General features: G+C 39.4%; 1 protein-coding gene across 1 annotated transcript; it reads left to right on the forward strand.

The window, feature by feature from the left end:
- Nucleotides 1-3,291: 3,291 nt before the first annotated feature.
- Nucleotides 3,292-10,124, forward strand: LOC138019572 (uncharacterized). Its single transcript, XM_068866421.1, has 5 exons — nt 3,292-3,489; nt 3,908-4,041; nt 4,313-5,383; nt 5,903-6,899; nt 7,336-10,124. Exons 1-5 carry the CDS (start codon nt 3,363-3,365, stop codon nt 8,241-8,243), a joined length of 3,237 nt encoding a protein of 1,078 aa, XP_068722522.1. The 5' UTR covers nt 3,292-3,362; the 3' UTR covers nt 8,244-10,124.
- The last annotated feature ends 4,924 nt before the right edge of the window (nt 10,125-15,048 follow it).

The following is a 15,048-nucleotide window of genomic DNA, read 5'->3' on the forward strand; positions in this document are numbered from 1 at the left end:
GCCTGCAGACATTTTACTGATCTTGTTATCCATCCAGCTGAAGATGTGACTGTCATATTTGGCGAGTCAAGGGAATTTTTTTTAATTTTTCAGTTGATCTGGAAAGATATATAACTAAATTTGTTGACTGCCCTGCACCATGATGACAAATGGATCTTATTAGCTCAAGCTGTTTTTTTTTTGCCAATCCGCAAAGACATTCATGATAAATAAACATGTTTCAACTTAAGCGTAAGGTTTCTGCATCTAAGAATTACAGGGGCTCGAGTCTATTTTTTACAAATACTAACAATCACAGGATGCCTACATAATGTGTTTGACCCTTGGTATTATTGAATTTAGAAGCAATGTATGAGAATAGCAAAAAGTTCCATATTATTGTACAATTCTGGGATAAATATTTGCATATAAGATGAGAATAAACTAACCTTCATCCGAAATGTTCTGCTGTGTCGTTATTGTGGCTGCCTGTGGGAAATTTAGCGATTTCAAGGACGTGTGTTTCTCTGGTAAAAATTGCTACGATTTGCCATTTTCAGCCATAATAACAACAGCACATCATTTCAGATAGTTTATCCTCATCTTGTGTAAATATTTATTGCAGAACAGTACAATGATAATTATGGAACTTTTTGCTATTCTCATACATTGCTTCTAAATTCACCCTTTGTGTGGGTCCCCTGTGATAACAATGATTAGTGAGTCCATCGCTAGATCTGAAAACTCAATCAGCATTACTGCTGGCTCTACCCAATTAATATTGGTCTCTAATTTATTTCCTTTTTAATTATTTTTCAGGCTACCATGGAAATAGCAAGGAATTGGACATTAGCAATTGTGTAACTGAAGAGATCAATAAAAATGTAAAATTAAGAGCTATTTCGAGGTTCCAGTTGTTCTGCCTTATTGTAGACAATACAGGTTTATCCTAGCAAGTATTTTATTGCTTTTGTGTACAATTTTGCTAGGTATTATGAATTCTGTGCTCGCTTTCCAGGGTAACAAAGCGTGCAACTTAACTATACTTGTGCAACGGCGTTTTCACAAGTAAGGTTATTTTTAGATTGAATTTCCCGCTAATGAAACTCCCACAGGAGCCCGATGACCAATTACAAGAAATTAAGCTGACGTCATAGGGTCACCGAACCGTAACTGACTTTGTTTTTTGACCTAATTCGCGGGAAGGGCTAGTTTAAAAATAAACCTACTTGTGAAAACGCCGTTTCACAGACGATGTATGGAAGTTGCACGCTCCAGGATGCGCTCCTGCTTTCATTTATATATTAATTAATTAATTAATTAATTAATTAATTAATGAAGTAATTTAATTCCTGGCTGGGAAATAAATTTGATCAGCTGGCTGGGAAACCAACCAATTTTGTCTAGCTGGCTGGGAATTTTTCTTGTGTGTCTTGAAAATGCCTTAAGAGTGGCTGTCTGTAAGGATCGAGAATCGGCGGTCAGCGACCCATTTGGCGAATCCCTGATATTTTGCCCAAAGTTAGCCTTGGGTAGACTATTTTCAAAAATCATATTCAAAAGTTCCAACGATTTTGTTTATTCGTGAAAATTGAGAAAAATTAAAAGTGCAGTCAAAATGCGGTCAGAGTGCGGTTTTTTGGTTGATCAAAAGGTGCGATGATGAACCTCCGCCGAAGTCTTAAAATGAACTCAGTTGACCTCAAAATAACAAGAATTTCAAAGCAATCAATCTTCTACACTACCAATGTTTTAATCTTTTCAAATATGATAGTACAATGGTTTTTTAGGCCATTTAGAAAACACCTTCGGAGACCGCTTCCGATAGCGGCAAAATGTAGCTAATATTCATCAGGATAAAAATGTTCCTGGTATGTCAGTTTTTAACAATTAAGCATTGCAGAGCTAAAATATAGGTCTTAAAGATTTACCAAGTAAAGTTTCAAGGTCGAACTCGAAACGCTTCCCTTCGAAGGAATCGGAAGTCTGAGCAATATCAACGTGCAAAATGGCGCCGGATTTATAACAAACATCTAACATTATAGTTACAATCACTTGCGTTAAAATATATCAAACTAAATTTACCTTTGACAATTTTAAGTTTAAGCATTGCAGAGCTAAAATATAGGTCTTAAAGATTTACCAAGTAAAGTTTCAAGGTCTATCTCAGTACGCTTTCTAAGAGACAAGTCAGTTAACTTTGTAATATTATCAGCGCTTGTCAACAAACATTAAAAAACATTTTTCTCGTCCCGTCACTCGATCAGAAGGACACTTTCCATATCTTCTTTCGTTTGAAATTCACAAGTCGTTTTAGATTAGGTTAAACGCAATAAACACATTTGGCCTCTCAGACCTAAACAGTTTCAAAATAAAGATCGGTTGAAAAGAATTACTAACCCCACATATCTCAAGACTGCCTGGAATTTTTACTTCAGTCACTTGATCTTCCTAAAGCGCCGTATCCTGTAAATGCAACCTTGTTTCGATGTCTCAAGCGCTCAGGATGCGAGTAATACAGTACTCCAAATATTTTTAATACTATCAACTCACGACTTTTCGTTGAATTGCACAGAAGTGAAAAGGAGTTAAACAAAGTAATCCGAACCCAAACAAACAAACGAAGACTGCACTAATTCGGCGCTATTGTAAAATTGGCACTGACACCATGAAACGACTGAAACCGAAAACGAAATTTACATTTACCTTATCCTTTTCTCCATTTTGTGTCCACCATTGCAAACTTTCTGTAAAAACACATCAGAGGCTTTAAAGTTCATATTCAGATCCATTTGTGGCGCTTCGAAATGCGTGCATGCTTGGCGCACAGGAAATTTACCAGAGAGTCACGCAACCGTGCGCACGAGCACACCCGTCACTATTGTGCAACAACACTTCGCAACAGGTTGAAAATACAGCGTTGGTCATATATCCTTGTTTAACTCGGTCTCATCTTTTCTTGAATGGCTCACTGTAGCTACAAAGCGCTTCTAGGTAAGGTCACCCCTTCCCAGGGCACACCTTGCGGTCAGTCCACAGATTATCCTGGTCAGCTGGAATGTATTGCGCTCAAAGACTGTACAAAAGATGTAAGTGGCCACTTAAAGATCTTAAACCTCAGCGCAGATGAGGGTTTAGGATCTGAAATAAAGTTGCTGTTAGCCAGAGCAGGTAAATACCACCCTAAAATATAATATTTTGGTCTTTTTATCAGCTATATTATTATTATACGATTTACTTTTTATCATCGTGCACTTGAGGGTGGTTATTCTCAACAAATTCTCCTTCTAGGGGTTTTCTCTGTGGAAGAACATCACTATGCCTTGAGCATTTGTCCAAGGCACAGGGCTGATTTCGGCATCCGCTGGAGGACAGGGAAGACCATGTGTACAGTGCCCAAAGAATTAGCAGTACATAAAACTACAACTGCTAAAGGGAGCCACCGAGTGGATAGCTTGAAGTCGGCGTTTATTTTCAAAACCACGAACACATGTATTCCAGTTGGATCACGTAAGTTGCAAACTTTTGTGCGAAGATTGGTTAGATAATGGTAATTTTTCACGGTTAAGAATCACATATAAGGTGGCACACAAGGCGAGGAGTTTGCTAGCACTCTATTAAAGAAACAGTAAGAAATTTCCACGAGACAGTGACAAGAGAGGAGAGAGCGTGCAAGGAGAGGGAAAGGCGCTTTTAAGATGTATTAATTATCACGTGTCGCTTGTTTGTATTACGCAGGGGTCACTTTTGCCTTGGGGGTGCGGGTAATCCAAGCACACCTTGCAATCCTCATTCAAAACTATTGGTCTTGCGGGCAGGAAGTTCTCTTCTTTCTATGTATGTTTTAAATGTATTGTTTATACAGTATATTGACATTAATTTCTGTTCGTCTGTTCATTTTGTGTTGCTTTTGTTTCTCCATTTAAAGCAATTTGTAAACAATGCAACGAGTATATCAGCAAACAGGCCATGCCCAACCAAACTCTAGTGTTTGCTTCAGGTGGGGTGGAGCCCGTCCCCGGGGTCTCGCACCTGCAAGAGTTACCCGAGCCCCATTTGTTGGTAAGTAGTAATAAGAAACACTAGTGTAAATGGTTCGCTTAAGTGGCTCCTTTAACGATGGTATGAAATGTTTTCCTTCCAAAAAGAAATTCATCATTCATTCTTTCATTTCCTTTTTAATCCTTTTTTACTTTAGAGGATTTCTTTTCATTTCTTTCTTTCTTTCTTAACGGGTTTGTGTGGGTGTTGGCTTATGAATAAAATAAAACAAAATAAACATTTTATCATGCTTTATAGTAATTACACAATATATTTGTCTGAACTGTTTCAGGTAGAGGGGGAAAAAGGCCGTTCAAGTGCAGAAACAACTAGTAGTGAGTTATCTTCTGATGACCTTGCAACTGAACTGAAGAGGCTGGAGATATCGTCAAGAGGGCGGGATGATGAGACGTTCCTCAGTCCGGATACCGGAAGTCTTGTTTCTTCGACGAGTGACGAGGCCCCAACCACTATGCAAGAACCTCGTAAAAAGTTGAACGAATATCTGGTTTCGAAGAACATCCCGCCAATAACTCAGCCCTGGATGGAATGGGATAAAGCTGGAGAGAGCACTAAGAAGAGATACACCAAAAGGACAGTGGAGATCTTTTCTTCAGTCCTACAAGATCTTACACCTAATTATGCAGGTTCTCTTTGGCAAGCGGTCGTCTCGTCCCCTGCCATGAACAAAGCTCTTAAACTCGATGAATTATCACAAACGTCCAAGAATTATCTTCAGGCCTTAGCAGAGGCATACGGTAAAGCTCAAGGGTGGGAGACAAGAAGGCAGATCTTGTCTATCATGTCAGGCGTTGCAGACTTCAATGATATTTCAAGATTTATACCAGGCTTAACTAGATATCGCTATAGCTTGGCCAACCTGCATCGCTTACAGTATGGTAGCGGGGCTCCCACAACGCACCACCCTTCGCCGAGGATAAAGGTTGATCTGAAGCAACTTGACCATTTTTTATCGTATATAACAAGTCCGCATTTGGTGCAGGATCTACCATTTAGGCAGAAAACGTTGAAACTCTCTTCTGGCCACCTGGTTGAGATACCAAACGTCATAAGGACGATGATACCCCAAAGAATAGCACGTCAGTACGCTCAGTACTGCCACGAAACTGGCTTTAAACCATTCAGTGAGCGCACTATGCTTCGTGTATTGGAGGAATGCAAGGCCTCGGTCCGAAAATCTCTCCAAGGACTTGACTACGTGGCCGCAGACGGTGCGCGTGCCTTTGAAGACTTAGAGAATTTAGTCCGCCGACTTGGAGAGCTCGGTCTCGGGAAAGAGTGGGAGTTGCAGTACGTGGAATTGCTCAAGGGTTCAAAATTATACCTTAAAAGTGATTTTAAGGTAAGGTTTAATTAAAAATAATAATACCGTATTTTTTCGAAAAAGCGCCCACCTCGATTAGGTGCCCAGCCTCGAAAAAGTGCCTACCCCCTTTTCCTCCCACGCAAACTAAAATAAGCGCCCACCACCACCCCACCCCCTTCTCCCTCTAACCCCCCGAACAATATTGAATAAGTACTCAAGAGACTTCCCCGAAGGCGGAGTTTTCTTCAGAGTATTTTACAGAAACCTTTTGTTACATCTTCGCGTTTGGTACTACCATTTATTGTTTTGTTACAAAATAAACATACTACTTTTGCTGAAAATGGTGAAAATTTAATAAGCGCCCAGCCTCGAATAAGCGCCCACTCTCAAGGTCCAAAAATTTAATAAGCGCCCAGGGCGGTTGATCGAATAAATACAGCAATTGGAAAGAATTTTTATCATTCTTTACAAAGACTTTAAGTATAAAATTTAAAGAATGATTTTAATTGTCACTATTTGTCACAATAAATGCTGTGTGTTTTAAACATCTTACAGGTCCACGTGTGTTCTTCATCTGAGATTGCGAGTCATTGCAGTGTGTTTGCCTTAAGTGACTCCACCAGTCCTGATCTGCAGCAGCAGTGTAGCCACAAACACGAAGAATGCTGTGAGCAATGTGAGATCCTGCACTCAACTCTTCAGAACATTTCCTCTGCAGTAGAAAGAGCATCGTTTGCCACGAAAGATGACAAAGAAGAGGCCCTGTTCTTAGTCAACGCTTCTGTGCTTGCCATCCAGTCATGGAAATGTCATCTGCTGAGGTCGGCTCACCAGGACCAGGCTCGTTTGGACGCTATCGACGCTCTTGATCAGGAGACAGTTTTTATCGTCAACGACTGGGCGATGAAGTTTCTTCCTCATAGATACCGTGAGTCCCAAACGGACTGGTTTGGCAAGCGTGGGTTATCATGGCACATATCGGTAGTGTACAGACGGAAGGAGGAGGAACTACAGTGGCAAGCCTTTATCCACGCAGTTCAGTCCTGCAGCCAGGGGAGTTCAGCTGTGGCATCCATAATGCATCATGTCTTGGAAACACTCAAGCACGAGCACCCTGAGATAAACAAAGCCTACTTCAGACAAGACAACGCAGGCTGTTACCACTCCACTCGCACGATACTAGCTTGCAGAGAGATGGCAGCAAGCACTGGAGTAAAAGAAGTCCGCGTAGATTTTAGCGATCCCCAAGGCGGAAAAGGGGCAGCAGACCGGCTGGCTGCAAGCTGTAAAAGACATATCAGGGCGTTTATTGATGAAGGCAATGATGTTTGCACTGCCGATGAGCTTAAAGACGCATTATTATCGCATGGTGGATTGAAAGGTGTAAGAGTTCTTTCCCTTGATACGATCATCGAAACACCTGACAGTGGGCAAACTATTACTGGCATTACAAAACTGAACAATTTTGAGTTTAGATCTACAGAGTCTGTTACCTGTTGGCGTGCGTATTGTTTTGGTCCCGGAAAAATCATCAATCCAGGATCTTCATCACGTAAGTATGGGAATTAAAACTAAAAGTGAGCTACTGAGAATTAATGGATGAGTTGCCGCTAAATTTAAGTTCTGTATTAAAATGCAAAAGTGTAAGACCCTTACTTTATTGGAGAACCTTACCATACAATAATTATCTGCAAGTACATGTATCAGATACCTTTGGAGTCCCACGCAATATTCTTGGTTCTGATAAATGAAGAAATGATTGTCGCAGTTGTAGGAGCAATTTAAAGAATTACCATTTTGTTCAATTTTTTTGGGTGGCTTAAACTTCTACGTACGTTAGCGCGGCAGCGCTCTACTAACCGAGCTATGAATACCCATGTATTGGGAACATACGTTTATTTCTGTCATGTTTGCTTTAAAAACTTATAAATGATTTGAAAAAGAAATCAGAAAACAACTCTTTATTGGTATTAATTTATTTACCCAAGGTCCTCGATACCAAGTACTTCAGAAATCATTCTCCGAAGGAGATTTTACTTCCTTCCGATGTAAATCTGAAAAACAGGTTGGACAGACAGCTTCAACATCAGCAACTGTGGCCGAGCCATCTGGTGTCATTTCGGAAGACAGTGACCTATCCACAGGGGTTTATTCCTGTCCTCAAGACGGCTGCGTTCGTGTGTTCCAAAGAGTGTCTGCTTTAGAGAAACATCTGTCTGTAGAAAAATGTTCCCGATCCCCGGAGAAATATTCTCTAATGGATTTAGCGAAAATGGGGTACAAGACCCATTTGGAAGAAGGTGTTGGCATATTGCCCTCTCTTAAAGCCCCAGTTGCTCACCAGGAGGGTCACTTTGTACCAAATGAGGGATGGGCCCTCAGAGCAGCAAAGAAGGCGTATAGATTCAGCGAAAAGCGAAAGTCTTACTTACTGGCGAAATTCTCTATCGGTCAAACAACGGGCCGTAAGCTTGACGCCGAGGTTGTGGCGGGGGAAATGAGACGCGCCCGTGGAGCAGATGGTGTACGACTTTTCCAGTCCTCAGAATTCCTAACCAGTTTGCAGATTGCGTCCTCCTTCTCAAGGCAAAGCGCTACACTACGGCAAAAGGACCCAGCAGATGAAGCCGATATCCGGGCATCTCAAGAGGAAGCTAACTTTAGTGCAGCGAAGGAGGTCGTTGAAACTATTCAGCTCAACCATCCTCTGGTATACGATCAGTACAAACTATGTGAGATGGCGCTCAGTGGTAACTTGAAAGTCCTCAAGCTACCGATGCTTCAGCGCTTGTGCGAGGATCTCGGCCTTGATGCACCTGTCCCGCCTGTGCGCAAGAAGGCTCCATACTTGGCACTCTTAGAGGAAATAGCCAAAAAGTGCACATGCCGAAAGTAACTCTTTTATTAACAGCTTCCTGGAAGTGTTTTAGCCACAACCAGTTTTATAAAACGGGTTGAAAACGGGGGGAAGGGGTACTCCCTCAAAAAATTGCCAAGGTTCTCCTGGTACCTCCTTCCCAGGTTCTCCCTCTTAGGTTGGTGCCTTTTAGAGGATGAAATCTGTGGAGTGGTATCGCCTAGGGTTCGCCCGCAGCTGTAGCAGTACCTTTTAGGTTTTTTTTTAACTATGAAAATGAAGGGAACTGTTTTGGGGTTGAACTAAAGCCACTTACGTAATGAGAATATTGCGATCAGAGCCGCCTCCACAGGAAGTGGGACTACCCCCTCCTCCCCAAGTCTGAGAGTCAATGACAAAACCAAACAAAACCAAAAAAAACAATATCAAAGAAAGCTCCCCTACCGGGATGAAGTAATGAAATTCATTTTATAACTGTGTTTAGCAAGACCTAAAACAAAGATCTTACTTTGAAAAATACCCTGCGAAAAATTTTTATTTCTTAACGTACTCCTTCCCCACCCCCATCGTGACAACATGTCAAAACGTTTATCCCGCGGGTGGGAAGTTATTGTTGTTGTTGTCGTTTTTTAATATTATTATTCCTACCGGGTTCGTGAAAATAATACTTCGTTTTAGAAAAATACTAATTTGAGCAAAATTAACTCGTTTAAGTTTCAAGACCACGCTGGGTGGAAGGAAGAGGGTAACTGAGATTGCGTTACATTTACTGAACTCGAATATCAACATACGGTTTATGACAGAATGCCGTTTGTTTCGATTTCTTAACACATGTAGCCTTACGTGTTTCAGATACTAAAAACAAAAACTGTTTGAAATTGTGAAAACTAACGTCGATTCAAACTCTCCCTGTAGTGGAAAATGGCTTTCAGCAACGTTGTATGATTAAATACCGCCAAAAGCTATAATGTGGCACTTTGCCGGTTATTATTATTGTCGCGGTAATAACTAATTATTTCCAAAATTTCAACGATCTTTCCAGCAAACTACCTTCGTTTTTTTTAAAGTCATACAATTACTATTTCATTCAAGAAACCTTGGCGAACGATAAATATCTAGGAAAACGTCCTGGATGCATGGATAGTTTGACACAAAGGCGGCTGGTTTAACTGATTTATCAGGTTTGTTTACATTACCTTGCGATAACCAAAGTGGACTATCTACATCAAACTGATCTGTTCAAAGCACTGGATGTGTCTCCTATGAGCTCTTGGGTATTTCTATAAGCGGCAAACTTAAAATTGTCAAAGGAAAATTTAGTTTGATATTTTAACGCAAGTGATTGTAACTATAATGTTAGATGTTTGTTATAAATCCAGCGCCATTTTTGCACGTTAACATTGCTCAGAGTTTCGATTCCTTCGAAGGGAAGCGTTCCGAGTTCGACCTTGAAACTTTACTTGGTAAATCTTTAAGACCTATATTTTAGCTCTGCAATGCTTAATTGTTAAAAACTGACATACCAGGAACATTTTTATCCTGATGAATATTAGCTACATTTTGCCACCATCGAAAGCGGTCTCCGAAGTTGTTTTCTAAATGGCCTGAAAAACCATTGTACTATCATATTTGAAAAGATTAAAAAATTGGGAGTGTAGAAGATTGATTGCTTTGAAATTCTTGTTATTTTGAGGTCAACTGATTTTATTCTAAGACTTCGACGGAGGTTCATCATCCCACCTTTTGATCAACCAAAAAACCGCACTTTGACCGCATTTTGACCGCACTTTTAATTTTTGCCAAATTTCCCAAGTAAACAAAATCGTTGGAACTTTTGAATATGATTTTTGAAAATAGTCTACCCAAGGCTAACTTTGGGCAAAATATCAGGGATTCGCCAAATGGGTCGCTGACCGCCGATTCTCGATCCTTACAGACAGCCACTCTTAATAACATTTATTTTCATTAACTGGGGTATAATAATACATTTTACAACAAATTGGTCGTTGGGTGCCCCTGATGGTTTATAGCGGCTTCGCCCATTACCAATTGAGCTTTCTGACCTCAGACCCAAAGCTGTAGCAAGCGCGAATTCTTGTTCATTAATACAATTAGTTGGAGCGACTTGATGAATTTTGAGTTCTCTGAGGTACATATTTGAAGTGCGGGAACTCAAACATTGGTGGAGGCACTGTGACTAAATAACGATAATAAACAGTGCGAATTGATTCTACAGGGATTGAGTGTGCCGAGTTGAAAAATGAACTTTGTTCCAGATTTTCGCGGCTTCCGTGTTTCCTTGGTGTAAGGAAAAGACAGCATACTGTCATGTTACGAGTGGAGTGGCTCACAGGGTTGAAATGGCGCGCAAGGGCTTTTCATGCATTTTTGTTATAATTTTAGTATCACAAAGATGGTCGTGGGGGTCTTCCAGTTATGTAGATCTTTCAATATTGTTGTGTCTTATGGATTTCCCGTTTTAGAGATCCCCAGTTTTAAGGATTCCCTATTTTAGAGATTCTTCCCTATTTAGATAATCATACTACTACTACCGCTGCTGCTGCTGCTGCTAATAATAATAATCATCATAATAATAATAATAATAATAATAATAATAATAATAATAATAATAATAATAACAATAATAAAGCCCTCTATCGACGACCATTTGCAAGAACGTACATCATGGCTTACAAGTAACAAATTTAACTAAATGAATGAAAACTGTTACAGTAACAATATCAATTTAAACCTATTTCAAAAAGAGCTAAAACGGATTATAATAGTAATCACACAACATCAAATAAACAGTGATTAAGAAAAATCTTCTTGTAGCGTTCAGTTTTAATCTTGGGGAAAATATGAGGTTGACCACGCGCACGTAAAACTCTAGAGAGATGTGAAAGTAATAACTCGGAGAGTGCACTGTCTTTCTTAATCCAAACTTGTCCAAAATTGTGATATTCCTTATTTTGGATAGTCCTCGTTTCCTGTTTGCTGTTCCACATTTCTCTATTTTCCTTTCTTTATTTAAATCCTTTAAGTCAATGTTGATCCACGTTGATTATTTTTGTGATGAAAGATGTTGGCTGTTGCGCGTCATCGCTTCATAGGCAGACCAATAAGACTCGGTCGACCGCACGTGAGCGCCAGGCTTTCAAAATACTGTATAAAACCATTTCGGTCTCTCTTCGTTCGTTCTGGCGCTCTCCAACTGTACTTTACAACCTTCATTGGCTGCCAGTAAATTATCGTATTCAATTCAAGATCTTGATTGCTTTTAAGGCGATTCGTGGCATGGCTCCTGGTTATTTAAGTAACCTGATCTGTATTAGATCATCGTCTAAATATTCACTACGCAATAATGATACAATATTTTTAGAACGTCCAAAAGGGGTTATGCGCACAACTTTAGCTGCCCGCTCGTTTCATGCCTCTGCGCCTGCGCTGTGGAACAGCTTGCCTGCGCACATCCGCACGATTGATTCGCTAGCGCTATTTACGAAATCTCTTAAGACTTATCTTTTTAAGCTAGCGTTTTAGGTTTGCATGACGATCTTATCGGTATTTTGTATTTTATTTATGTACTTTTTATTCATTCATTCATTTATTCATTATTTATTATTATTATTATTTTATTTTAGTACTGTTATTGTGATTATCTATTGTAAATAGCATCTTTATTGTAATTATCTATTGTAAATATTAGTTTTCTTAAATTGTAAAGCGCCTTTGATCATTCTATAAATGTTTAAAGGGCGCTATATAAGTAAATAAATTATTAAATTATTATTATTATTATTATTATTATTGGGGCTCCACCGCGTGCCGTTCAAGTATCGGTCTTGCGGTGTCCTTGGTCGCTCCGTGCGCGGATTTTGGGACAAAGAGAAACAGTTCACAGTATAATTACATCTTGAAAAAGCAATGTTAAGTGTCTTTTATAATATACATCATCAGATTTGTAAATCAGAAACTGGATATAAATCTACACCAGTTTTTGTGGTCATAGAACGCTTTCATTTATTAAACTTCTATAACCTTGAAATCGGCCCCACTGTGAGCTATCAATAACTTCTTGTTGTCGAAGCAACGAAAACTTTGCAGTTCGAGAGCCTTCATGCTTGACTCTTCTTCCAAATACCTTTTTGATCACGACGGTACTAGATACAATCTTAGAGGGGGGTCCGTGTTAGTCGTGAATACCTATTGCCGCGGTGTAAATTTACCTGACTAGACTGCTTTCCTATTGGCTAGTGGCCTCAGGAATTATTAACAATTTTACAATTATTTTCCATGCAGACCGTGACAAGTATGGTGGGCATGGATCTATCGAAAATCGCTTGGACTTTGTCCTTTGGAGTGGTTGCAGCTCTAGCAATTACTGGAAACGCACTAACCATCGTCATATTTATGAAGAAACTAAAACGCAGGCGGCCCCAAGTTCCCCTCATAAGTTTGGCTGTGGCAGACCTTATGGTTGGATTAATAACAGTTCCTCTTTTCATCGTTTCAACTTGGATCACAAATTTTCAATTCAAGAACATCTTTTTAATCGTCATCCTAGACTGGACTGACATGTTCACTGGATTTACCTCGATTTTCACTTTAACGGTGATCGCATTTGAGCGATTGTTAGCCATTGGTTGGCCTTTTCGTCACCGAGCACTAAGCGGCAAGGCTTACGTAGTTGCTATAGCAACACCATGGATCCTAGCCTTTACCGTAGCATGGATCGAAACTATATTCAACTACGTGATTGACCTACGCATTCCCTTTCTAGTCCTTTTCTTTATATTCCTATTTGCACCCATTATTCTGACCTGTGCTAGCTACACTCTGCTCTGTATTACAGAAATGTCTCGACGTCGAAAGACCCGTGCAATTCGAGATGCAAGAGATTTTAAGCTGGCAAAAACTGTAGCGTTGATAACGGGAGTATTTCTTGTTACCTGGCTTCCATTTCAGATATATTTGTTGATCATTAACCTATGTATTTCGTGTAGGAAATTATCCCCAGTGCTGGGCATGATCTTCAAACTTCTCCAATACGGAAACTCGGTGGTCAACATACTAATTTATTCTTTGAGAATCGCTGAATATAGATCAGCTCTTTTTGAAATATTACGTTGTTGTAAATGTTCTTGCCAACAAAATCAGATTCAATTGTCGAGCGTGTCTGTTATTTCTATGACGACCTCAGCAGACATTCAGGCAATAAACTCCAGTGATTATCCGCAAACAACACGTCTTTAAAAAGATTTTTAGGCCAAGACAAAATTGTCTTCTACTGTATATGGTTCAGAGGACGTTGTTTCAAATTATAAGCTTGCGTTAACGTTGTTGTTTCATGTAAATATTGATAATGATAATAACTTTATTAAAGTCCCAAGCAAAAGGCTACGGCTCGACTATAATTCTGATAATTGGCAGGATAAAATCAAGTCACATGAAATTATAGTGGGTCAAATCAAATGTTTCAGCACTGATGTTTGTACTGTTGACGAGACGGGAAAGACTGGAGAACCTCTTGAAATTTAAACTGTCTGTCCATTACTTAAGTTATAAAGTGAGTGCGCAAAATTTTTGATTTGGTAAAAATCCGATCATCAGTGATCTTTTAAAGCAGGAAAATAAAGAAAAATGGTTTGGTACATGACCGAGCCGGTGATATAGGTATGGGTCTTTTTTTTTTTTTTTTTTTTCAACACAAACTTTTCTTTGAAGATACCAAATGAATGCAATGCAATGTAGTTTTCTGACGTGAAATGTAGAACAGACTATCTCGGTTATGAACTGAACTTTTATCAGATTTTTACCAATTCAGAAGGTCACAAACAATAAAATTAAAAAAACAAAGCTGATTTATGCCACAGCGTAGGACGACTTTTTTCAAGCCAAAAAAAGTTTCGGGGTTAGGTATGATTTTATTTAGTGGAGCTTAGAAAGCAGATTGCATATGTTGCAACTGACCTCTTCCAAAGCAGGATTCAGGGACATCATGCATGTGTTAAGATTAATAATACTATTAATTCCAAAAAAGGGCCAATCAGTGTTCAAGTTACGAAAGTTATTAACATCATCAACGTTTCGGCTGTAACCTCGTTTCGAAATAGAGAATGAAATTTCTGACAAACTCCTCATACCCCTCCCCCTAGTAGCTCGTAGTATGCCCAGGCATATTTTGGCGCTAGGCGGGGTGTTAGGGTGGAAAATTAACCTAGCGTTTCGCTGAGGGGAGGACGGGTGGAAAAAAATCCAGGGAACGAGATCGTATTGTATCGGGGTTCTTTAACAAAGTTAAACTAAATAAATGAATACATAAATATTTATTTATAGCAAAAGGATCAAACAGGTGTAAATTTTTGTTAAACCGGAATTAATACTTTAACCCTTTTTTTTCAAATGTCTTTTAGAGTGTTGTTAAAATTAGCTTCCATTTGCACAACTGAATCAGTCACACGAACAAAATAAAATATCTTAAATTTCAGATACGTTAAGAAAATGAACACATTTGACGTTTTGACATTCATTTCGTAGAAGCAAAACTGAGTAATTGTCTCGTTTTTAATCCCCTCCTCTTTAATCATTTCGTTTCACTTAAGGGGCCGGGTGGCTCAAACCGTTGCTATTCGATTTGGACCTATTCAAATAGTCATTTCTCGGATTCTTTTACTTTACAGTTATCCTTTTTTGCCAAGTGTGTTCTATTTAACATTCCTTTGTCTGGTTCGACTCACAACCATATTTCGTAAATCACGTGACCAAACCAGAAAATGTCCAGAAAACTCGGCGAGTTAACTATGTTTTTCAGAAAATTTTGAACGCAACAGTATGAGAACAC

This window comes from Montipora capricornis, chromosome 10 (assembly GCF_036669925.1).
Source record: "Montipora capricornis isolate CH-2021 chromosome 10, ASM3666992v2, whole genome shotgun sequence".
Taxonomy (NCBI): Eukaryota; Metazoa; Cnidaria; class Anthozoa; order Scleractinia; family Acroporidae; genus Montipora; species Montipora capricornis.

Bases quoted from the DNA above. Each gene is read 5' to 3' on its own strand.
- LOC138019572 (XM_068866421.1), top strand. From the start codon at position 3,363: ATGTGTACAGTGCCCAAAGAATTAGCAGTACATAAAACTACAACTGCT. The intron at 4,042-4,312 runs GTAAGTAGTAAT...GAACTGTTTCAG, and splicing joins TACCCGAGCCCCATTTGTTG to GTAGAGGGGGAAAAAGGCCG. The intron at 5,384-5,902 runs GTAAGGTTTAAT...AACATCTTACAG, and splicing joins ACCTTAAAAGTGATTTTAAG to GTCCACGTGTGTTCTTCATC.